Source organism: Ovis aries, chromosome 1 (genome assembly GCF_016772045.2).
Source record: "Ovis aries strain OAR_USU_Benz2616 breed Rambouillet chromosome 1, ARS-UI_Ramb_v3.0, whole genome shotgun sequence".
Taxonomy (NCBI): domain Eukaryota; kingdom Metazoa; phylum Chordata; class Mammalia; order Artiodactyla; family Bovidae; genus Ovis; species Ovis aries.
In genome coordinates this window covers 202,997,921-203,021,693 of record NC_056054.1, presented here as the reverse complement: position 1 = coordinate 203,021,693, position 23,773 = coordinate 202,997,921, and the positions used below count along the sequence as shown (strand labels likewise).

Here is a 23,773-nt window from a genome sequence, read left to right as displayed (position 1 = left end):
GTTCCTCAGTAGTACTGAACTATCTGTTCATGGGATACACTCCACAGGGTTGTTCTGCCTGCCCTTTCAATATGTGTTCCTTCTTTTTAGTCCACTTTCTTTCCTTTCATAGTTTCAGTTCAGTTCAGTCGCTCAGTCGTGTCCGACTCTTTGCAACCCCATGAATCGCAGCACGCCTTTAACCTATATGTATTAAGCGCTCTAAGGTTATACATGTGCTTTGCTCCAGTGAGTCCATTTTGGAAAATATATTCTAAGAAAATACCATAAGAAAAAAGTAGTTAATACTAAATTATCCCTGTCAGCATACTTATAGTGAAAAAAACTGTCTAAGAAAGTAGATGAGGGAAGCAGCTGTCTAAATGGTAAGATATATAAACATAATGGAATACCAAATTGGCAAACGTGGCAGTGTGAATGCTTAAATAATATTAAACTGGAAAATATATGACAGTAAATGTCATGCACTCATACTGTAGGTGTGTATGAATAAATGATAATTGGATGATGTGTGGTGTAGATAGCTTCATGCTTGCCATATTCATTGCCCCCGTAGATTGCTTATTGTTGTCGTTTTGTCCCTGAGTCACATCCAGCTCTTTTGTGACCCCATGGACTATAGCTCACCAGGCTCCTCTGTCCTTAAGACTTCTCAGGCAAGAATACTGGAGTGGGCTGCCATTTCCATGATAAAAGTTTAGATTAGTAAGTTAATAATAAAAATGAGGGCAATTGTTAGGAGTTTGGAATGAATGGTCTGCTCTTTGCTTTTATAATTTGTGACACAATGAAGTTTCATGTGAATGCTACATACTAAAATTTCAAAAACGTTGCTTGTTTTATATTTAAAGAAAACGTCCCAGATACCCATATTTTTCTGTTTACAATGAAAAGGACACATATTAAGGTAGTTTTTGGCTTTTAAAAAATACTACCCTTTCTTCTGTTTTATTTATACTACTATTTTTTTCATCACTTTTGTTTTTTCTTTTTTGTTTTCTTTTCCTTTATGCCTCCTCTGACTTACTGAGCATTTTATATATGATTCCATTTTTCTTCTCTTAGTATATTAATTATAGTTCTTAAAAATTTTTCTAGTAGTTATCTTTTGATTTTTGAATATACATTTATAACTAATTCCAAGTTCAACTGTAACACTGTAGTACTTCATGGGTAGATAACATTCATAATTTCTTACTCCTGTGTCTTATAATATTAATGTCATTCATTTCACTTATTTATAAACTATAATCACTGAACACATTGTTACTATTATTCTTTTGACACTATTATCTGTTACAATAATTAAGAATAAGAAAATAAAATTTCTACTTTACCTTCGTTTATTCCTTTCCCAGTGCTCTTCCTTTTTTTATGTGGATCCACATTTCTGACCTGCATCATTTTTGTTCTTTCTGAAGAACTAACATTATTTGAAAGGCAAGTTTACTGACAATGTATTCCCTTAACTTTTGTCTGAGAAAGTATTAATACGTCTTCACTTTTGAGAGATAATTTTACTGAATATGGAATTCTAGGTTAGTATTTTTCTTTGAACACAGGAAATATTTCCCTCCAGTCTCTTCTTGCTTTCATGGTTTATGAAGAGAATTCTGATATAATTCTTATCCTAGCTTCTCTATATGTGAAGCTGTCTTCATCACCCCCCTCCCACTCCGCTGGCTTCCTTCTGGGTTTTTTTCTTTTGTCTTTGATGTTCCGCAGTTTTGACATAATATGCCTAAGTGTAGATTTTCTGGAGCTTCCCTGATAGCTCAGTTGGTAAAGAATCCACCTGCAATGCAGGAGACCCTGGTTCAATTCCTGGGTCAGGAAGATCCGCTGGAGAAGGGATAGACTATCCACTCCAGTATTCTTGGGTTTCCCTTGTGGCTCAGCTGGTAAAGAATCTGCCTGCAATGTGGGAGACCTAGATTCAATTTCTGAGTTGGGAAGATCTCCTGGAGAAGGGAAGGGCTACCCACTCCAGTAGATTTTTGCTATTTTTCCTGCTTGGTTCTGTCTGAGCTTCCTAGATATGTGGTTTGGTATCTTTCATTAATTTGAGGAAATTCTCAGTCATTATTGCTTCAAATATATATTCTGAATTTTTCCTCCTTTTTAAATCCTTATCATATTGCCACCTTGTATATATTATACCAGGTGTATTTGTCCCATAGTTCTTGGATATTCTGTTTGATTTCCCAGCCCCATGCCCAGTCTCTTCGCTCTTTGTGTTGCAGTTTTGAAAGTTTCTGTTGACATATCTTGAAGTTCAGTGATTCTTTCCTTAGCTGTGTGCAGACTATTGATGTACCCATCAAAGACATTCTTCATTTCTGTTAATGCTTTTTCTTTTTAGCATTTTCTTTTGATTCTTTCTTAGTGTTACCATTTCTCTGCTTACTTTACCCAAATGTTCTTATATGTTGTCAGTTTTTCCATTAGATCCCTTAGCATATTAATCATAGTTGTGTTAGATTCCTGTCTGGTAATTCCAGCATCTCTGCCATATTTGAGTGTGATTCTGATGCTTGCAAAGTTGCTTCAAACCATCTCTTTGTGTGTTTTAATATATCCTGTACTTTTGTTGTTGTTGAAAGCTAGACATAATGTAGAGTGTAAAAGGACTAGAAGTAAGTAGGCCTTTGGTATGAGTTTTTATGTTTATCTCGGAGGAATATGCCCTGGAGTACAAAGTGGCAACTCACTCCAGTATTCTTGCCTGGAAAATGCCGTGGACAGAGGAGTCTGGTGGGCTACAGTCCATGGGGTTACAGGGAGTTGGGCACAACTGAGCACACACATACACGCAGCACGCAGGACTTCTGCTAAAGTGAGGTCTGAGATGTGTGGTTCTTTCTTTGCATGTCCCTGTTATTTAGAAGCACTGCTGATGTGGCAGTGAAGTATGACAGTGATGGAAAGAAGCAGTCTGTTGTCCTGTGATGAACTTTTAGTCTTTCCATGAGGCAGTGCCCCTGTGACCTTTCCAAGTATCTCTTGGTCCCCAGCCCCACTTTAAGTGAGACAAGAAGGCTAGAGGGTGCTGGAGTTGGGCATTTCCCTTTCCCCACATGAAAGGCTAGAGCAGGCTGGAATTGGGCGTTTCTCGGCTTAGTTACTTTGGCTACCTGATGCGAAGAGCCAGCTCATTGTAAAAGACCCTGATGCTGGGAAGAATTGAAGGCAAAAGGAGAAGAAGGCGGCAGAGAATTAGATGGTTAGGTAGTATCACTGACTCAATAGATGTGAATTTGAGCAAACTCTAGAAGATAGTGAAGGACAAGGAAGCATGGTATGCTGCAGTCCATAGGGTTGCAGAGAATTGGACACGACTTAGTGACTGAACAACAGCAACTTAGTTATACTCTGGGAAAAGCCCAGTTGGTTTGGAGCTAATGTAATAGTAGGGCAGGTATATTAGATCTGCCGGGGCTTTCTTAATAAAGCACCACAAACTGTATGGCTTAAATGACAATTTATCACCCCAGTTCTGGAGGCTTGAAGCCCATGATGAGTTTTGGCAGGTGGGTGCCTTCTGAGGGCTATGAGAAGGAATCTGTTCACTGCCTTGTCTCTAGCTTCTGCTGATTTGCTGGCAGCCTTTGGCATTCCTTAACCAGTAGAAGCATCACCCAGTCTTCAGCTTTCACCTGGCATTCTCCCTTGGTGTATGTTTGTGTCTAGATTTCCTCTTCTTTGAAGGACACTAATTGTATTGGACTAGAGGCCCACCCTACTCCAGTATAACCTCATCCTAACTTGACTAATTACATATGCAAAGATTTTATTTTCAAGTAAGGTCACCTTGTGAGGAACTGGGAATTAGGACTTCAACACCCAAATTTGGGGGTATCTATTTCAGTCCCGACAGCAAGCCTTGTTAAGAAGGACAAAGTGCTCCAATTGTATTTCAAAGTGGCCACATTTCCCCTCCCTCTGCTGAAGCATGATGGGATTTTTCTCCAGTCCTCACAGTGAACCTGGTGATCCCGCTGGAGGTAAAACTAACAAAAGTATGAGAACTCTCTGACAAGACATAGCCCCTCTGGAATTTTTAACTCTGAAGTTCCTCCTCACTGAACCTCCAGGGTGTTGTCAATTACAGTTTAGGTTTTCCTGCCCCAGTCCTGCCCAGCAGCAGTGGTCTCTGCTTCTGGGCTTCTGCTCCAGCTAGCTATGATACTTTGTATCCACCTCTCTCAAAGTTGAGGGGTGGCAGTTTGCTCTGTGACCTCCTTTCTCCGATAGATCCAAAAAGAGCTGTTGATTTTCAGTTTGTTCAACTTCTTTTCCTGTGAGGATGGAATTGATAACTTTTAAGCTCACTTCATGGGAAATAGATGGGGAAACCATGGAAACAGTGTCAGACTTTATTTTGGGGGGCTCCAGAATCACTGCAGATGGTAACTGCAGCCATGAAATGAAAAGACGCTTACTCCTTGGAAGGAAAGTTATGACCAAACTAGATAGCATATTCAAAAGCAGAGACATTACTTTGCCAACAAAGGTCCGTCTAGTCAAGGCTGTGGTTTTTCCAGTGGTCATGTATGGATGTGAAAGTTGGACTGTGAAGAAAGCTGAGGGCTGAAGAATTGATGCTTTTGAGCTGTGGTGTTGGAGAAGACTCTTGAGAGTCCCTTGGACTGCAAGGAGATCCAGCCAGTCCATTCTAAAGGAGATCAGTCCTAGGTGTTCTTTGGAAGGACTGATGCTGAAGCGGAAACTCCAGTACTTTGGCCACCTCATGGGAAGAGTTGACTCATTGGAAAAGACTCTGATGCTGGGAGAGATTGGGGGCAGGAGGAGAAGGGGACGACAGAGGATGAGATGGCTGGATGGCATCACCAACTTGATGGACATGAGTTTGGGTGAACTCTGGGAGTTGGTGATGGACAGGGAGGCCTGGTATGCTGCAATTCATGGGATTGTAAAGAGTCAGACATGACTGAGCGACTGAACTGAACTGAAGCTCTTTGCATGCTAGACTAGAGACCAGAAATATTTGTCCTTTTTATGGTCAGAATTATGTATATATATCATAATAGATTTATAGTAGTCTGACCCACTGTCTGTTTAAAGACTGTCTCTGTGGTGGTGTCATAGAACTGCCTTTTTTCTATCTGTTCTAATTCCATCTATCCTTTGGGAGAGAAAATGGTCCAAGTTTCCCATGCAAAACTGAAAGTGTATCAAATTATATTATACTGAGATGCCAGGACCTGCAGTTTTTCACTCTTTAATCTACTTGGGCCACATTAAGGCAGTCTTTTCTAGTAGGGTCAGTAGCAGATATTAGTGATACCGAGAGCTTTGCGTTAGAAAAATACACTTGCTGTTACCTGCGTGATTATTATTATTATTATTACCATTATCATGGTAGAAAAAATTGTTTTAGCTAACCTGTTAAGTTTTTATTTGAAGTCTGTACAGCATTACATTGATTCAGTTATTGTTTATACTTGATCAGGTTATACAGCTAAGTTTTTTTTTCTATCCATAAAATCTTTAGGCTTATAAAATCTATTCTTCCTGCTTATGCAGGTGATCACTCAAAACAATATACCTTTTTCCTATGGGTATCAGATAAGTGACAAAAATTCTATTGAGATTTGGAAGAGGACATTTTGACACTTGATTGTTAGAGTAAGGAAATGGAAAGCAATCCTATCCGCTAAAGATCTGTCTTCAATCTGCTATTACATTGATTTGATGTGGCAGCATCTTTGCTGTTAGCCTGTCTCCTTTGGACTGTGCTTCATAAAAGTGTATATAAGATTGCAGCTGTTCCTCTCTGAGGAATACCGGCTGCTTTGCACAGCATTCAGGGTCAGCATGGAGAGTGGAGAGACTGAGTACTGGCTTCCTTCTTGCTGGAGGACAGGTTTCCATCTAGGCAGTTACCTGTCCCGTTTGTGGAACATTATTGTTGATTGTGTTACAGTTTCGTGCAAATTGTAGGTATTGTCTTTGCTACCTATAATTAACACATTTAAAGCATTTTTTCAGGCAAATTGGCAAACTCAGGTTTTTGTTTAATTTGCACAGGAGTCCACTATGGAATTTTTAATATGGGATAAATGTGGAAAGCTGGGACTTCAGCTTCCTGGCTTTATGAAGTGACTTGATTTGAATAAAAACTATATGGAAAATAATTTTCTTTGCTCTTATGGGTTGTGAGTCATTATTTGCATTCTTAATCCAAAGGTACTGAGTAGTCATCAGTATGACACCACCTCCAAGGGCTGGATATATGGAAATGAGCAAAGAGTTCAGACAGGATTTAGGCTAAGCTGAGGTGGCCCACAGTTGTCAAAGCAACTCACTAAAGGTGACTGTGAAGTAGTCTTTCTCAGAGATCTAGAAAAGCAGTCTAGACTGGCCTGTTTTTGTGCAGCTTTTAGAATGAAGGGGAAGGACTAGATAAAACTTTTTTATTCTTGCAAAATATTCATTTTCTTTGTCAAATATTTTGAAATCAGAAATTTGAATATTAGAATCATTTTTAAGTTATACTTTTCAAAATTGACATATAGTTTATCCTTCCCAGAAATAGCCAATTATACTAGATTATACTTTTAATTGATTTTCACAGACTGAGTGAATATTTTCTCCAACCTGAATTTTGGAGTGTGTTTAGAGTGTGTTTGTGTGTGTGTGTGCATGCTTCAAATGACATACATATACTCTATTTTAAAGCTGACTAAAGAAAGCCTTGTGTCAGTCTTATAAAATTCTCCCTTTAAATGTCTACATCATGTGAGTCAATTCTGTCATTAAAATAGAAATTCCCTAAAGAGTAGATAAAGTCTAGGTCTAAAATACATAATTTTGACAGCCATTAAAATTAGGAATGAGTATTTGGCAAAGGAGGTAGCTGATAAAAGACATAATAGAAATATGCTTGAGAAATGGATATAACAAATTGCTTTTATGTGTAAGACTGATAAGCAGCAGTCAGAAATGGATGTAAATTTGTTAATGCTACAATTTACTTATTAAAGTTTTGATTATGTTGATTTTCCTGATCATTTCCCAGCAGACACATTATTTCCCTCAAAAACGAATGCATCAAAATCTATTCATTTGGGTGATTTGCTTGGTTTGATGCATATTCACATCTTCAGTACTTGTAAAGGGTTTTGTGAATAAATGTTCTGGAAAGAATTAAGTACTGTGGTTTATCGGCAGGTGCTTATTTCTGATTTTAATCTGCTCCATAGTCTTGCATTTGTAAGACATATTACCAGAAGTCTGACATAGGTATAATATTAGTACCACCTACTGCAGATGGTGATTGCAGCCATGAAATTAAAAGATGCTTACTCCTTGGAAGGAAAGTTATGACCAACCTAGACAGCATATTCAAAAGCAGAGATATTACTTTGCCAATAAAGGTCTGTCTAGTCAAGGCTATGGTTTTTCCAGTGGTCTTGTATGGATGTGAGAGTTGGACTGTGAAGAAAGCTGAGTGCTGAAGAATTGATGCTTCTGAACTATGGTGTTGGAGAAGACTCTTGAGAGTCCCTTGGACTGCAAGGAGATCCAACCAGTCCATCCTAAAGGAGATCAGTCCTGGGTTTTCTTTGGAAGGACTGATGCTGAAGCTGAAACTCCAATACTCTGGCCACATGATGCAAAGAGTTTCTGACTCATTGGAAAAGACCCTGATGCCGGGAGGGAGGGATTGGGGGCAGGAGGAGAAGGGGACGACAGAGGATGAGATGACTGGAGGGCGTCACCGACTCAATGGACATGAGTTTGGGTGGACTCCAGGAGTTGGTGATAGACAGGGAGGCCTGGCGTACTGTGATTGATGGGGTCGCAAGGAGTCGGACACGACTGAGCAACTGAACTGAACTGTGTATAAACATATGGAAAGTACATGGACTCACCTTAATGTCAAGAATTGGTTTGCATTCCCTTTCTCTTTTACCTAATTGTGTTCTATTGAGACACAACTTTGATTCTACAAAGAGAACTGTCATTCCCCTGAGTGTGCCATCTTCATCTCCTATTTTCTCCATGTAGAACTTTCTGTCAGGACTTAGTCCTAGCTACATCTCACTTTACGGCCCTAGTCCTTGTAATTTTCACTCCTCTAGTCTACATTTTGGGTCCATCTGTTTGAAGACAGTCCAGTGTACTGTTTAGTTCATCAGTTCGGTTTAATTCAGTGTGCGTTTACCGAGCATCTGTTATTTTGTGACAGTACTGTGCCAATGCTGGGGAAACGGTGATGAATGCAGCACCGTCTTTGGTTTCAGAATTTATTGTATAGTTGGGACAGACACTTAGATAGTTTTCAAGTTATGTGATCAGAACTCAGGTGGTGGTCTACATAGGGAATAGGCAGTCATTTAACAAAATCCTGCCTTAAAGGCAGTTGTGAAATAAAGAAAGAGGAAAACTTGATCTTTGGGATTTACAGCCTATTTGAGGAAATACTGAATTAGCCTCAGCATGTATTGAAATCCACAAGTAGCAGAATTTAGTGAGATCCTTGCCCAACCTCTGGTCAAGACTGAGGGTCATAAAGCTCTTTATTTGGAAAAGATTTTCTATTCTAAATATAATTCCTATTCTGTAACTGCAGGGTCTTGTTAATAAAAATAGGAGTGCTATGTACCACCATATAGAATACTTACAACCCCTAGATCATTCTCGAGTCCAGATATTCCTGCCTATGGCTGTTGGTGTGCTGCACCTGGGTTACAGTTGTGTTTAAAGACTGCTTCCCTTAAATCTTGAGGGGCACCTCTTAGGGTACACAGAGTACCTTGTAATCAGTCTGATTTCTGATGGGCCAGATAAATATGGTCGTTTTCTATGTGCCATTATGAGAAAAAACTAGAAGTGTTGATTTAGACCATTAACCTTTCTGGCTGTCTCTCTGTCTCCCCCCCACCCCCACCCCGTTTAACAATTTATTTATTTATTATTTGATTTTAATGAAGTATAGTTGATTTGAAGTGTTATGGTAATATCTTCTGTATGGAAAAGGGAGTCAGTTATTCATATACATATTCTTTTTCATATTCTTTTCCCTTATGGTTTGGCACAGGATATTGAATATAGGTTCCTGTGCTACACAGTAGGATCTTGTTGCTTATCCATTCTGTATATGGGTTTGCATCGGCTAATCCTAAACTCCCGTTCCATCCCACCTGTAGTCCCTTCCTCCACCTTGGCAACCACAAGTGTGTTCTCTGTATCTGTGAATCTGGTTTTGTTTCATAGATATGTTGATTTGTGTTGTATTTTAGATTCTGCATATAAGTGATAGCATGCAGTATTTATTTTCTCCTTCTGACTTAATTCAATTAGTATGTTCTCTAGGTCAATCCATGTTGGTACAAATAGCATTAATTCCTTTTGATGGCTGAGTAATATTCCGTGTGTGTGTGTGTGTGTGTGTGTGTACACACCATTTGTTTTTTATCCATTCATCTGATGGACATTTAGTTTGTTTTCATGTCTTGAATATTGTGAATAGTGCATGTATCTTTTTGAATTAGAGTTTTCTTTTCTCTGGTTAAGAGTGGGGTTGCTAGGGCATATGGGAACTATTTTTAGTTTTTTTGAGTAACCTCCATACTGTTTTCCACAGTGGCTGCACCAGTTTACATTCTAACCAACAGTGTAAGAGGGTTCCCTTTTTTTCACACCCTCTCTAGCATTTGTTATTTGTAGACTTTTTAGTGATAGCCTTTCTGATTGGTGTGAGGTGATACGTCATTGTCATTTTAACTTGCATTTCTTTGATAATTAGTGATGTTGAGCATCTCTTTGTGTGCCTTTTGAACATCTGTATGTCTTTGGAGAAGTTTCTGTTTAGGTTTTCCTGTCCATTTTTTGATTGGATTTTTTTGTTGTTGTTGAGTTGTAGAAGCTGTTTGTATATTTTGAAAATTAAGCCCCTATGCCATCGTTCACATATACTTTCTCCCATTCCATAGGTTGTCTTTTTGTTTTGTTTATATTTCATTTGTTGTGCAAAAGCTTGTAATTGGCTTATGTACCATTTGTTTGTTTTTATTTCTATTGTCTTGGGAGGCTGACCTAAGAAAACATTGCTATAATTTATGTCAGAGAATTTTTTGCCTATGATCTTTTCTAGGAGTTCTATGGTGTCTTGTTTTATAAATAAGTCTTTGAGCAATTTTGAGCTCATGTGTATGCATAGTGTGAGGGTATGCTCTAACTTCTTAGATCTATATGCAGCTGTTCAACTTTTCCAGCACCACCTGCTGAAGAGATTGTCTTTTCTCCATTTTATATTCTTGCCTCCTTTGTCAAAGATTAATTGACCATAGGTGTGTGGGTTTATTTCTGGGATCTCTGTTCTGTTTCATTGGTCCATATATCTGTTTTTGGGCCAGTATCACACTGTTTAATCATAACTGTAGCTTTGTAATCAAAGGTTTGTCTGAAGTCTGGAAGGGTTATGTCTCCTGTTTTTCTTCTTTTTCCTCAAGACTGCTATGGCAATTCTGGGTCTTTTATGGTTCCATATAAATTTTAGGATATTTGTTCTCGTTCTGTGAAAAATGGGTAATTTGATAGCAATCACATTAAATCAGTAGATTGCTTTGGGTAGTATTGCCTTTTTAACAGGATTCTTCCAACCCAAGAGCATGGGATATCTTTCCTTTTCTTTGAATTATCTTTAGTTTCCTTTATTAATGTTTTGTAGTTCTTAGCATGAAAGTCTTTTACCTCCTGGGAGAGGTTTATTCTTAAATTTTTTTTGGATGCAATTTCAAAAGGTGTTTTTTAAAATATATATATTCCCTTTCTGCTATTTGACTGTTAGTATAAAGAAATGTCACTGATTTCTGTTTGTTAATCTTGTATCCTGCTGCATTGCTGAATTCATTTATCAATTCTAGTAGTTTTTGTGTGGAGTCTTTAAGGTTTTCTATATATAGTATCACATCATCTGTGAATAATGATAATTTAACCTCTTCCCTACCAATTTGAATACCCTTTTATTTCTTGTCTGACTGTTGTGGCAGGGATTCCAATATGATCTTGAAGAGAATTAGTGAGAGGCATCTTTGTCTGGTTCCAGATTTTAGTGTGAAGGCTTTCAGCATTTCACTGTTGAATATTATATTGGCTGTGGGTTTTATGTTGAGCTGTTATAAACAGCTTTTATGTTGAGCTATGTTCCCTCTATATCCATCTTTGTAAGGGTTTTTTTAAGAATCATGAATGGATGTTGAATTTTATTAAATGCTTTTTCTGCGTCTGTTGAGATCATCGTATAGTTTATGCCCTTTCTCTTGTTGATGTGATGTATCACATTGATTAGTCTGCATATGGTGAACCATCTTTGTGACACTGCGTTGAATCCAGCTTGGTCATGGTGTATGACCTTTTTTATGTGTTGTTAGATTCAGTTTGCTAATATTTTGTTGAGAATTTTTGCATCTATATTTATCAAAGGTATTGACCTGTAATTTTCTTTTCTTGGTGGTGTGTCTTTGTCTAGTTTTGGTATTAGGGTGACAGTGGCTTCATTAAATGTCTCTGGGAGTATTCCTTCATCTTTGGTTCTTTTGGAAGAGTTTGAGAAGGATCTGTGTAAGTTCTTTGTATATTTAGTAGAATTCTCCTATGAAGCCATCTGGTCCTGGACTTTTTGTTTTGGTAGGGATTTTTTTTTTTTTCAATTACAGATTCTATTTCATTTCTAGAGATTGGTCTATTCAGACCGTTAGCCTTTCTTTAGAAGGTTAGTTTTCCAAGTCATTTTTGTATCTTCTTAACCCTGTTCCAGTTCTTTATATACAGAGCCTTGGTTGAGGAATTCTGAAGAGAAGACAAACTCCCAGAAAAACTGACTTATTTTGAGGGTAGAGAGAAAATGATTCTTAGATCTCCAATGAGCAGCAGTTGATTTTTCTAAATATTTCCAGTAGTCTCCACCATGATAAAACTAATCCTTGACCTCCATAGCTTTTGTATAGGCATTATAAATAGCAGGCTTTGAGAATGGCTGACATTCCAGGCAAATGAACCATAAATTTAATATATCTTACTCTTATCCACTTGCTTGTTTTCGCAACAGCCAAATAATTAGCTATTGCTGCATTGTGCAAGATGCTGTTGCAGGCTTTCAGAATTCACTAGTGAGAAGATACCTGGTGGATGCCCTCACAGAATTTATAGTCTTTTACGGAAGATAGATAATTAAAGAAGTGATTACAACATGATGTGATTGGTACTATAAGGGAAGTAGAGTAGGGACAGTTGTTGAGACTGGAAGATGGCTTATTGTATATAGTCATTCATGGATCAAATTATTCAAACTAAACTGTGTCATCTTTGGGGTTTTTTTTGAGCAATAATAGAACTTTGTGTGTGATTTAGAGGAGCCCACACTGAATCTCATTTCCATAATTATTTAAGGTGAATTGAGAAGCATTGTGATTTAGAATGTCTCTATCATATATAATTCACCTTAATAACCTAAGTAACATTAAGACTTTTAACCCACAATTATACCTGACCAAAAGGTAGTCTTGGTTTTAAGGTAACGTTTTGTGTTGTTGTTGTTCAGTCGCTGAGTTGTATCCAATTCTTTGCAAAACCACGCACTTGTAGACCATCAGGCTCCTCTGTCCATGGTATTTCACAGGCAAGAAAACTGGAGTGGGTTGCATTTCCTTCTCCACAGAATCTTCCCCACCCAGGGATCAAACTTGCATATCCTACATTGGTAGGCGGATTCTTCACCACTGAGCCACCTGGGAAACTTAGCATGCTTTTTATTTGTAGCCTTAATTACAGATATGATTAAATAATGCTACTCTCTTGCCTTTTCTGTTTTCAGGGAAGGTATTCATGTAAATCAAGAATCGCTGCAGATATCTCCCTGTATCATAGAGCAGTTCATTGAGCTCTTGTGTCAGTTCAGCCCAAACCACGTTATTGAGACGCTGCAAGTCCTTGAGTGCTACCGCCTAGAAGAAACTATTCAGGTAAGACCAGTGCTGTAGAGAAGGAAAGAGTCAGTGTTTATCATTCACTGTTTTACAGATGAGCACAGGGAGATGCATATGTTAAATCAGTTGCCTGAGTTTATGCCCAGTATGTGCTAGCATCGAAGATTGAACCCACTTCATTTGACTCCATGGTGCATGCTTTTCTTTGCTGTGATAAATTGCCTCTCTGTTCATTCTGGTGAAGTCAGAAACAGCACATGCCAATAATTGTTATTAATCAAGTTTCACAGGCATTTTAGCCAACAGGACAAACACAGAAAAAGGAATACAATAAAAACATTAAAAGGGAAAGACCAAACTCTTACTTGCAGACACTGATGGTTTAGATAATCTTGTGATAGTGTCGTGAGACTTACGAGGCTAAATGGCAATTAGCACAGTCATTGCCTTGATTCTCCTTCCTTGTTTTCTTCCAATTCCAAATGGAAATGTGTGTGTGTATGCACATATGTGCATATGTATATATACGCACATGTTCTAATCTACCATAAGAGGCTAGTATGTTCCCTGTTTAAAGTTGTTTTTAAGCTGCCATTATGTCTTTGCTGTCAATACTGATGAAACAGTAACCTGTATTTTCTGCATCCACTCGTAACTCCCCACATGATTCAGTTCAGTTCAGCCGCTCAGTCATGTTCAACTCTTTGTGACCCCATGAACTAGAGCATGCCAGGCCTCCCTGTCCATCACCAACTCCCAGAGTCCACCCAAACCCATGTCCATTGAGTCAATGATGCCATTCAACCATCTCATCCTCTGTCATCCCCTTCTCCCCCTGCCCTCAATCTTTCCCAACATCAGGGTCTTTTTAAATGAGTCAGCTCTTCGCATGAGGTAGACAAAGTATTGGAGTTTCAGCTTCAGAAACAGTCCTACCAGTGAACACCCAGGACTGGTCTCCTTTAGGATGGACTAGTTGGATCTCCTTGCAGTCCAAGGGACTCTCAAGAGTCTTCTCCAACACCACAGTTCAAAAGCATCAATTCTTCTGTGCTCAGCTTTCTTTATAGTCCAACTCTCACATCCATACATAACCACTGGAAAAACCATAGCCTTGACTAGACGGACCTTTGTTGACAAAGTAATGTCTCTGCTTTTCAATATGATATCTAGGTTGGTCATAACTTTCCTTCCAAGGAGTAAGCGTCTTTTAATTTCATGGCTGCAGTCACCATCTGCAGTGATTTTGGAGCCCCCAAAAATAAAGTCAGCCACTGTTTCCACTGTTTCCCCATCTATTTGCCATGAAGTGATGGGACCAGATGCCATGATCTTCGTTTTCTGAATGTTGAGCTTTAAGCCAACTTTTTCACTCTCCTCTTTCACTTTTATCAAGAGGCTTTTTAGTTCCTCTTCACCTTCTGCCATAAGGGTGGTGTCATCTGCATATCTGAGGTTATTGATACTTCTCCCAGCAATCTTGATTCCAGCTTGTGCTTCATCCAGCCCAGCATTTCTCATGATGTACTCTGCATATAAGTTAAATAAGCAGGGCGACAATATACAGCCTTGACATACTCCTTTTCCTATTTGGAACCAGTCTGTTGTTCCATGTCCAGTTCTAACTGTTGCTTCCTGAGCTGCATACAGGTTTCTCAAGAGGCAGGTCAGGTGGTCTGGTATTCCCATCTCTTTCAGAATTTTCCACAGTTTATTGTGATGCACACAGTCAAAGGCTTTGGCATAGGCAATAAATTAGAAGTAGATGTTTTTCTGGAACTCTCTTGCTTTTTTGATGATCCAGCATGATTAAATTGTTCTAAATTATGAAATATTTCAAAATATGCAGAAGTGTGCAAAATATCAAATACATATGTGCCCATGAACCCAACTCTTTAGATATTAATGTTTTGCCATACTGACTTCAGATCTTTGTTGTTTGTTTTAGAAATAGGAGAAAATGATCCTTTGTCTGTCATGTCTCCCCTGAGGTTACCACCAACCTGAAGATGGGAAGTTTCTTCTTCCCATCCTTCTTAAAAAATTTTTCCTATGTATGAATTGAATTTACCTATAAAACACAAGTTACAGTTTTGTATGCTTTTAAATTTTTTATTAATGGTATCATACATAATAATCCTATTGCAAATTGCTTTTTGTTAATTTTTTGTCAATCAGTTTTTATGCATGTAGCTGTAGTTCTTTCATTTTCTTTTTGTGATGCAAAAATAGTTTATTATGACACCATTTATGTAAAATTAGATAATATTAACAATAGAAATGATCAGCTACATCCATAGGGATTTAGCATGTCACGCAAATGAATAAATATTTTAACAAATAACACTTCAGTTGTCATGAACAGTTGATCAGAAATTTTGTTTTTAAAAAAAGAGCCTCAAACTAAACAGTAAAAGTTTTGCATTGTCAGAGTAGTTCTTTCATTTTAATGTGTATTGAATGACCGTGCCACAGTTTATGTATTTTCCTATCATAGTGTTGCCAGTTTTTTGCCATTATAAACAATGCTACTCTGGACATCTTTGTACATATCTTCTATGTACCCATCTGAGATTTCTCTAAGCAGTATGCCTTAAAGTGGAATTCTTTCGACAATAGAGTAGCTTAATTCTCCTCATATTGCCAAGTTGACTTCTTAGTTGTTTCCATTCTCATCATTAGTGTTTGAAATGTGCTACTTTTTTGTGTCCTTGCTGATTTCTAGTATTTTAGACTTCTTAGTTTTTGCCAGTATGATTATTATCATTGCTTACTCATGACATTGCATATCTTTCATATGTTTAGTGACACTTTGGATTTTCTTTTCTCTGAATTATGTATTCATATCATTTGTCCAGTTTCCTATTAAGATTGTGCCCTTTCTTACTGATTTCTAGAAGTTCTTTCTAATTTCTGAATCTCTAGTTATTTACTGATTCTATGTGTTGGAGATGCCCTCTTCCAGTCTGTTATTGCATGTCTTTTAATGTGTCTTTAGTGACTTGTAGTGTAATTTATCAGTCTTTTCCTTTAGTATCAAAATTTTGTGTGTTCACGTGACCTTTATTTCCTACTTTAGTGGCATTAAAGATATCCTCTTATATGAGTTTTGCAGTTTGAGACTTTTTTCATTTAGGCGTGTAATGCATCTGGAATTTATTTTTGTAAAGGAGGAACTTATATATATATATATATATATTTTTTTTTTTTTCCATGTATGTGGTGAATGGTCCATGTGGCTTTTTTGGCTGTGTTAGGTCTTCATTGCTGCACAGGCTTCTCTCTCGTTATGGTGAGCGGAGTCTGCTCTCTAGTGGAGCATGGGCCTCTGATTGCCGAGGCTTCTCCTGTTGAGGAGCATGGACTCCAGAGCACACAGGCTTCAGTAGTTGTGGTACATGGGCTCATTAGTTGTGGCTCCTGGGCTCTAGAGCACAGGCTCAATAGCTGTGGCACAGCAGCTTAGGTCTTTAATCCATTTTGAGTTTATTTTTGTGTACAGTGTTAGAGAATGTTCTAATTTTGTTCTTTTACATGTAGTTGTCCAGTTTTCCCAGCACCGCTTATTAAAGAGACTGTCTATTCTGCATTGTGTATTCTTGCCTCCTTTGTCATACATTGGGTGACCATATGTGTGTGTGTTTATCTCTGGGCTTTCTGTCCTGTTCTTTTGTATTTCTGTTTTTGTGCCAGGGCCATACTGTCTTAATGACTGTAGCTTTGTAATACAGCATTGAGTTAGGGAACCTGATTCTTCCAGCTCCTTATTTCTTAAGATTGGTTTGGCTATTTGAGGTCTTCTGTGTTTCCATATAAATTGTAAAATTTTTGCTTCTAATTCTGTGGAAAATGTCATTGGTAATTTGATAGGGATTGCATTGCATCTGCGGATTGCTTTGAGTAGTATAGTCATTTTCACAATATTGCTTCTTCTAATCCAAGAGCATGGTATATCACTCCGTTTGTGTCATCTTTGATTTCTTTCATCAGTATCTTATAGTTTTCTGAGTATAGGTCTTCTGCCTCTTTAGGTAGGTTTATTCTTAGGTATTTTATTCTCTTTGTTGCAAAGGTAAATGGGATTGTTTCCTTAATTTCTCTGTGTGATCTTTCATTGTTAGTGTATAAGGATGCAAGAGATTTCTGTACATTTATTTTGTATCCTGCAGCTTTACCAGATTCATTGATTAGCTCTAGTAGTTTTCTGATCCTAAAAGACTAAAGGCAGCTAAAGACATCTTTAGGATTTTCTATGCGTAGTATCATACCATCTGCAAGCAGTGACAGTTTTGCTTCTTTTTCAGTTTGAATTTCTTTTTATTTCCTTTTCTTCTCTGACTGCCATGGCTGAGACTTCAAAGACTATGTTGAATAATGGTGACCAGAGTAGACATCGCTGTCTTGTTCCTGATCTTAGAGGAAATGCTTTCAGTTTTCACCATTGAGAGTATTGTTTGCTGTGGGCTTGTCATGAAGAGAAAAAAGTGTCGGTTGCTCAGTTGTGTCTGACTCTTTGCAACCCCATGGACTATAGCCCATCCAGTCTCCTTTGTCCATGGAATTCTTCAGGTAAGAATACTGGAATGGGTAGCTTCCCTTCTCCAGGGGATCTTCCTGACCCAGGGATCAAACCCCAGTCTCCTACATTGCAGGCAGATTCTTTACCATCTGGGCCACCAGGGAAGCTCATGGACTTGTCATATATGGCCTTTATCCTGTTGAGATAAGTTCCCTCTATGCCCATTTTATGGAGAGATTTTTTTTTTATCATAAATGGGTTTTTAATTTTGTCAGAAGCTTTTCTGCATCTGTTGAGATGAACTTATGGTTTTTATTCTTCAGTTTGTTAATGTAGTGTATCATGTGGACTGATTTATGGATGCTAAAGAATCCTTGGATCTCTGGAATAAATCCCACTTAATCATGGTATGATCCTTTTAATGCATTGTTGGTTTCAGTTTGCTAGTATTTTCTTGAGTGTTTTTATGGCTGTATTCATTAGTGATATTGGCTTGTAAATTTTTTTTGGTTAGTGCCTTTGTCTGATTTTGGTATCAGAGTGATAGTGGCCTGATAATATGAACTTGGGAGTGTTCCTTCCTCTGCAATATTTTGGAAGAGTTTCAGAAGGATAGGTGTTAACTCTTCTCTAAAAGAGCAAGAGAGTTCCAGAAAAACATCTACTTCTGATTTATTGCCTATGCCAAAGACTTTGACTGTGTGGATCACAACAAACTGTGGAAGATTCTTCAAGAGATGGAAATACCAGACCACCTGACCTGCCTCCTGAGAAATCTGTATGCAGGTCGAGAAGCAACAGTTAGAACTGGACATGGAACAACAGATGGGTTCCAAATAGGAAAAGGAGTGCGACAATGCTGTATATTGTCACCCTGCTTATTTAACTTCTATGCAGAGTACATCATGAGAAACGCTGGACTGGGTAAAGCACAAGCTGGAATCAAGATTGCTGGGAGAAATATCAATAACCTTAGATGTGCAGATGACACCACCCTTATGGCAGAAAGTGAAGAGGAACTAAAAAGCCTCTTGATGAAAGTGAAAGAGGAGAGTGAAAAAGTTGGCTTAAAGCTCAACATTCAGAAAACGAAGATCATGGCGTCTGGTCCCATCACTTCATAGCAAATAGAAGAGAAACAATGAGAGAGCATTTTCTTGGGCTCCACAATCACTGCAGATGGTAACTGCTGTCATGAAATTAAAATTTTCTTTCTCCTTGGAAGAAAAGCAATGACCAACCTAGACAGCATATTAAAACAGAGACATTACTTTGCCAACAAAGGACTATCTAGTCAAAGCTATGGTTTTTCCAGTGGTCATGTATGGATGTGAGAGTTGGACTATTAAGAAAGCTGAGCGCTAAAGAATTGATGCTTTTGAAGTGTGGTGTTGCAGAAGACTTTGAGAGTCCTTTGGACTGCATGGAGATCCAACCAGTTCATCCTAAAGGGAATAGTCCTGCATATTCATTGGAAGGACTGATGCTAAAGCTGAAATTCCAATCCTTTGACCACCTGATGCGAAGAGCTGACTCACTGGAAAAGACCCTGATGCTGGGAAAGATTGAAGGCAGGAGGAGAAGGGGACGACAGAGGATGAGATGGTTGGATGGCGTCACTGACTCGATGGACATGAGTTTGAGTAAGGTCCAGAAGCTAGTGATGGACAGGGAAGGAAGCCTGGTGTGCTGCAGTCCATGGGGCTGCAGAGAGTCAGACATGACTAAGCGAGTGAACTGAAATGCTTGATAGAATTCACCTGTGGAGCAGTTGGTACCTGGACTTTAGTTTGTTGGAAGTTTTTAAATCGTAATTTTGGTTTTGGTACTTGTGGTTGGTCTGTTCATATTATCTATTTCTTTCTCTTTCAGTCTTAAAAGGTTGTATCTTTCTAAGAATTTGTCCATTTCTTCTAGGTTGTCCGTTTTACTTGTATATAGTTGTTTGTAGTAGTGTCTTATGGTTCTTTGTGTATTTTTGGTGTTGGTTTAAACTTGTTTTTCGTTCTGCTGTTAAGTCCTTGTGTATTTCAAATTCTTCTTGTTGAATTCTTCAGCTTTGATAATCCTCTTTTCTATTTTCTTTTTGTTTCAGTTATCACTGTGTTCATCTTATTTTCCCTCTTTCAGATAGCATTTTATTAGTAATGCCTTGAACTCTTTTCGGGTAAATTATTTATCACTTTTTGTTTCCCATCCCCTTAATGAATTTTTCTCTTTCATCTGAAACACATTCCTCTTTTTTATATCTTGTTTGACGTTCTCTGATTTTCTCTGTGAGATTATGTGAAACAGCTCCCAGTCTTGAAGGCATGTCCATATGTGGGAGCATCCCTATGAAGTCTGCTTGTCCCCAGTGGCATCGGTGGAAGAGCTAAATTTAAAGTGAGCGTAGGCTGCGTCCTTCCCTGTTTTGTGCTATCAGGCTCTGTATTGCTGGCATGCAGGGCTAGAGTCTCTACCCTGTCAGGGGTGATGCCAGGGCCTGAGGGTCTGGAGCAGGGTTTCTTCCCAATGTGATGGTGCTTTCGCCATGGTTCAGGGTATGGCTGGGACCTGATTGCTTGGGACTGCACTTCTAAGATTGTTCCACTTTTTTTTTTTTTAAATTAGCAATTATTATTTACTTATGGTTGTGCTCAGTCTTCATTGCTATGCATGAGCTTTCTCAAGTTGCAGTGAGCAGGAGCTACTCTTGTGGTGAACAGGGGCTGTTCTTCCTTGTGGTGCATGAGCTTCTCATTGCAGTGGCTTCTCTTCTTGCAGAGCGCAAATTCTAGGCCCCCAGGTTTCAGTAGGTGTAGCACACAGGATCGGAAGTTGCTGCTTGTGGGCTGAAGAGCACAGGATTAGTAGCTGTGGCACACTGGCTTAGTTGATTTGCAGCATGTGGGATCTTTCCAGACCAGGGATTGAATCTGAGTCCCTTGCATTTGTTATGCCCAAGTCGCGAAATCTCCCAACGACCACCAGGGAGCCGATATCCGATGCAAAATCAAGAGAGTTTTTTATTACCAAGCTCCAGCTGGGGCTCCCACCGTTACCGACGCAGCGGCTATAGGGAGGAGCCCCGGGTTGTGGATTACATTGCTTATATAGGGAGTATACATGGAAAAAAAGGATTTCTAGATAGGAGGATGTCTGATAGGTCACTTTCTTTTGAAGACTTGTGTGTTGGTTCTTGACTGTTCCCTATTGTCTAGGTAGACCACAAGTTCCTGAGTGTTAAGTCAGGAGATTTTGATCTGGGGTCCGATTGGCTCGTGGGTGGTGGGGTGAGGTCAGGGGATTTCCAAAGGCTGTTTTCCCGGAACCTTACAAAATGGAGTTTTTCTTTTAACAAAATGGAGTAGCTTAGGTTCTTCACATTGGCTGATGGATTCTTAACCACTGGACTACTAGGGAAATCCAATGTGTTCCCTTTTTTTCCTGGTGTGTACACATTGGGTAGAGGCAGGGTCTGGGCCAGAGTGGCTGAAGCCACACTAATAAGCTGGATCTGTTTTTACCTTTGTGCAGTTGCATCAACAATGGCAGTCTCCACCCTAGTTAGAGGCAGGCTGAGGGCCTGGGCTGGTTCCAGTCCTTCCTGATGCTTGCACTTAATTGTGTGCAGGCAGTGACAGACACTGCCAAGGCTGGAGGAAGGGTCAAAGTCGAGGCAGCTGCTGCTCCCTCCCAGGTACAGGCATGCACGCTAATCCCTGCAGTGGCTCTCCGCTCTGGCTGGATGCAGGGCCCTGGCATGAGGTGGCTCCGCTCCCTCCATGGCCACTTGGGCTCATTGGAAATGAAATTTCTAAAAGGAAATTTTTTGAAATGACTTTTTAAAGATTGATTAGTGCTGGTATGTGCTGTTAATTTTTGTGCGTTGTTTTCCAATCTTGTATTTTTTTTTATTCCCTCATCAGATGTCTGGGAACTCTGGGATATTACTGAACAGAAGCAGTGATAATATACGTTCTCTCCTTATTTCTGATTAAAAAAGTTGGAGAAGGAAATGGCAACCCACTCCAGTATTCTTGCCTGGAAAAGTCCATGGACAGAGGAGCCTGGCGGGCTGCAGTCCATGGGGTTACATGACTGAGCATGTGTGCATGAGGATGGAGGGAGATGGGTTGGTAGCAACAAACTGGTAGAACTAAAAAAAGATGAATAATAAAAGGGGATGTGTCTAACATTTTATATTAAATATGGTATTTATTTTAGGATTCTAATAGATTATTTTTATTAAACTAAGAAAGTTCAGTTACCAGTTTGGGTTGCAGTGTTTTATATTTTTGTTTTTGTCAGAAATGGGTGCTGCATTGTATTACTTTTTCTGCATTCATTAAGATGATTACATCTTCCCTCTTTGATCTGTTCACCTGTTAATATGTTATTTGTGCCTTTCTTTTTTCTTACTCCTGAGAAAGTTTAATTCTAATTTATTAGTCTTTTCAAAGACTAACGTAGGATTTTTTAAGTGTTGTTTCTTTTTATGACATTCTTTTCTGTATTTATTTTCTTTTTCTTAGCTTAACTGATATTTCTTTTTTAACTTATTAGAAACTCTTAGTTTATTAATTATTGTTAAGATCCCATAAGCTAATTTATAGTGTTTTCACTGTCATTTTGTTCTAAATATTTTATGAATATTTAGAATTGACACTTGTCAATTTCTGGTGTAGATTATTACTATTTATGTATATATGTTACTTTTTGTTCAGTGGATATACATAATTCAGGTGCATAACAACTTTTAAATAAGTAAAAAGAGAATGAATGACTTTGGTTCACTTGTAGTCCCAAATAGGCCACTCTAAGACTAGAAAGACAAATATTTGCATGTTATGCTGTAGAGTATCAGTAATATACTGTTTAGCATATGAATTCATTATTTATTATTATGGAGCTTTTTCATCCTTACTAGGATATTTTAACTCCACAAACAAGATTTTTCAACAAAAACTTTATCTGTTTTTCTTTGCTAGATTACCCAGAAGTATCAACTTTGTGAAGTCACTGCTTATCTATTAGAAAAGAAAGGAGATATTCATGGTGCCTTCTTAATAATGCTAAAGGTAACATTTTACTCTGTTTGCTTTGTCATATTTCTGTCTAGCCCTCTATCCATTTATCAATTTATTTTTTTTTCTTGTGATAAAATTGACATATAACATTGTGTAAGTTTTCATCAGTTTCTTATATTTCAGAGTAAATTGCAGACAGCAGTACATTTTATCCCTAGATACTTTTATCATGCATGTCTTTAACTTGAGTCAATCTTTCGTTGTATTTTTTTCAAGGTAAAATTTACATCCAACAAAATCCTCCAGTTTTAAATGTACCGTTTAATGAATCGTAACCAATGCATGCACTTGGTTAACTCCAGTGCCTAACAAGATAAGAGAACATTACCTTCAGCCCAGAAAGTTCCTTCACAGTCAGTTCCCAATTCTGTCCCCTCAGAGAGAACAATTTGAATTTTTTTCTCTGTGGATTAGTTTTGCCTTTTTGTTCATTCATACTAATGGAATCATCCCATAGATACTCTTGTATAATTCTTCTTCCATTTGGCATAATGTTTTCAAGATTTATCTCTGTTATTACATATATCAGTTCCTTTTATTGTTGAGTAGTAATTAATTGTATGATTATATCACAGTTTATCCACTCTCCTGTTGATTGACACCTGAGCTATCTCTAGTGTTTTGCTATTATGAGTAAAGTTGCTATGACTGCTCCTGTACAAAAATGTTTTCCTTTCCCTGGGGTCAGTACCAGGGAATGGAATTGGTGCCTCACAAGATAGGTAGAGGTTTAGTTTTATAAGAAATTAGCAGACCTCTTTCCACAATGGCTGTAGCATTTTATGTTCCACCAGTAATGTATGAGAGTTCTGATTGCTCTACATTCCAACAGCAGTTGGTGTTATATAGCAGTTTGTAAAAAATTTCTTTTAATTGTTATACAATAAAATTTACCATTTCAGTGGCATTAAGTATATTCACATTGCTATGTAACCTCGCTACCATCCATCTCTTTTTCAACTTCCCAAACTCATTAGACCAGTTATTCTTTCCTGCCAGCTAGCCCCTGGAAACCACCATTCTACATTAGACTCTGGGAATTTGATCACTAGGTACCTCACATAAAAGGAATCAAGGAATTTGTCCTTTTGTGTCTAGCTTGTTACAGTTAGCATAATGTCTTCAAGATTTATTCACATTGTAGCACATGTCAGAATTTCATTCATCTTTTAAGCTGAATAATATTCCATTATATATATACTACATTTTGTTTTTCCATTCATTCA

At 38.2% G+C, this 23,773-nt stretch overlaps 1 protein-coding gene across 15 annotated transcripts in view; it reads left to right on the top strand.

The window, feature by feature from the left end:
- Positions 1 to 23,773, top strand: part of VPS8 (VPS8 subunit of CORVET complex) — a 299,937-nt gene that overhangs the window by 175,842 nt on the left and 100,322 nt on the right. For all 15 annotated transcript variants that reach the window (XR_009601662.1, XR_009601661.1, XM_060419760.1 and 12 more), the window contains 2 exons: positions 12,845 to 12,992; positions 22,449 to 22,538. Coding sequence is in view for 13 of the 15 variants with exons in the window: in XM_060419760.1 (XP_060275743.1) it covers positions 12,845 to 12,992; positions 22,449 to 22,538 (238 nt within the window). In the remaining 2 variants the exon portion in view is untranslated. The remainder of the gene's footprint in view (positions 1 to 12,844; positions 12,993 to 22,448; positions 22,539 to 23,773) is intronic.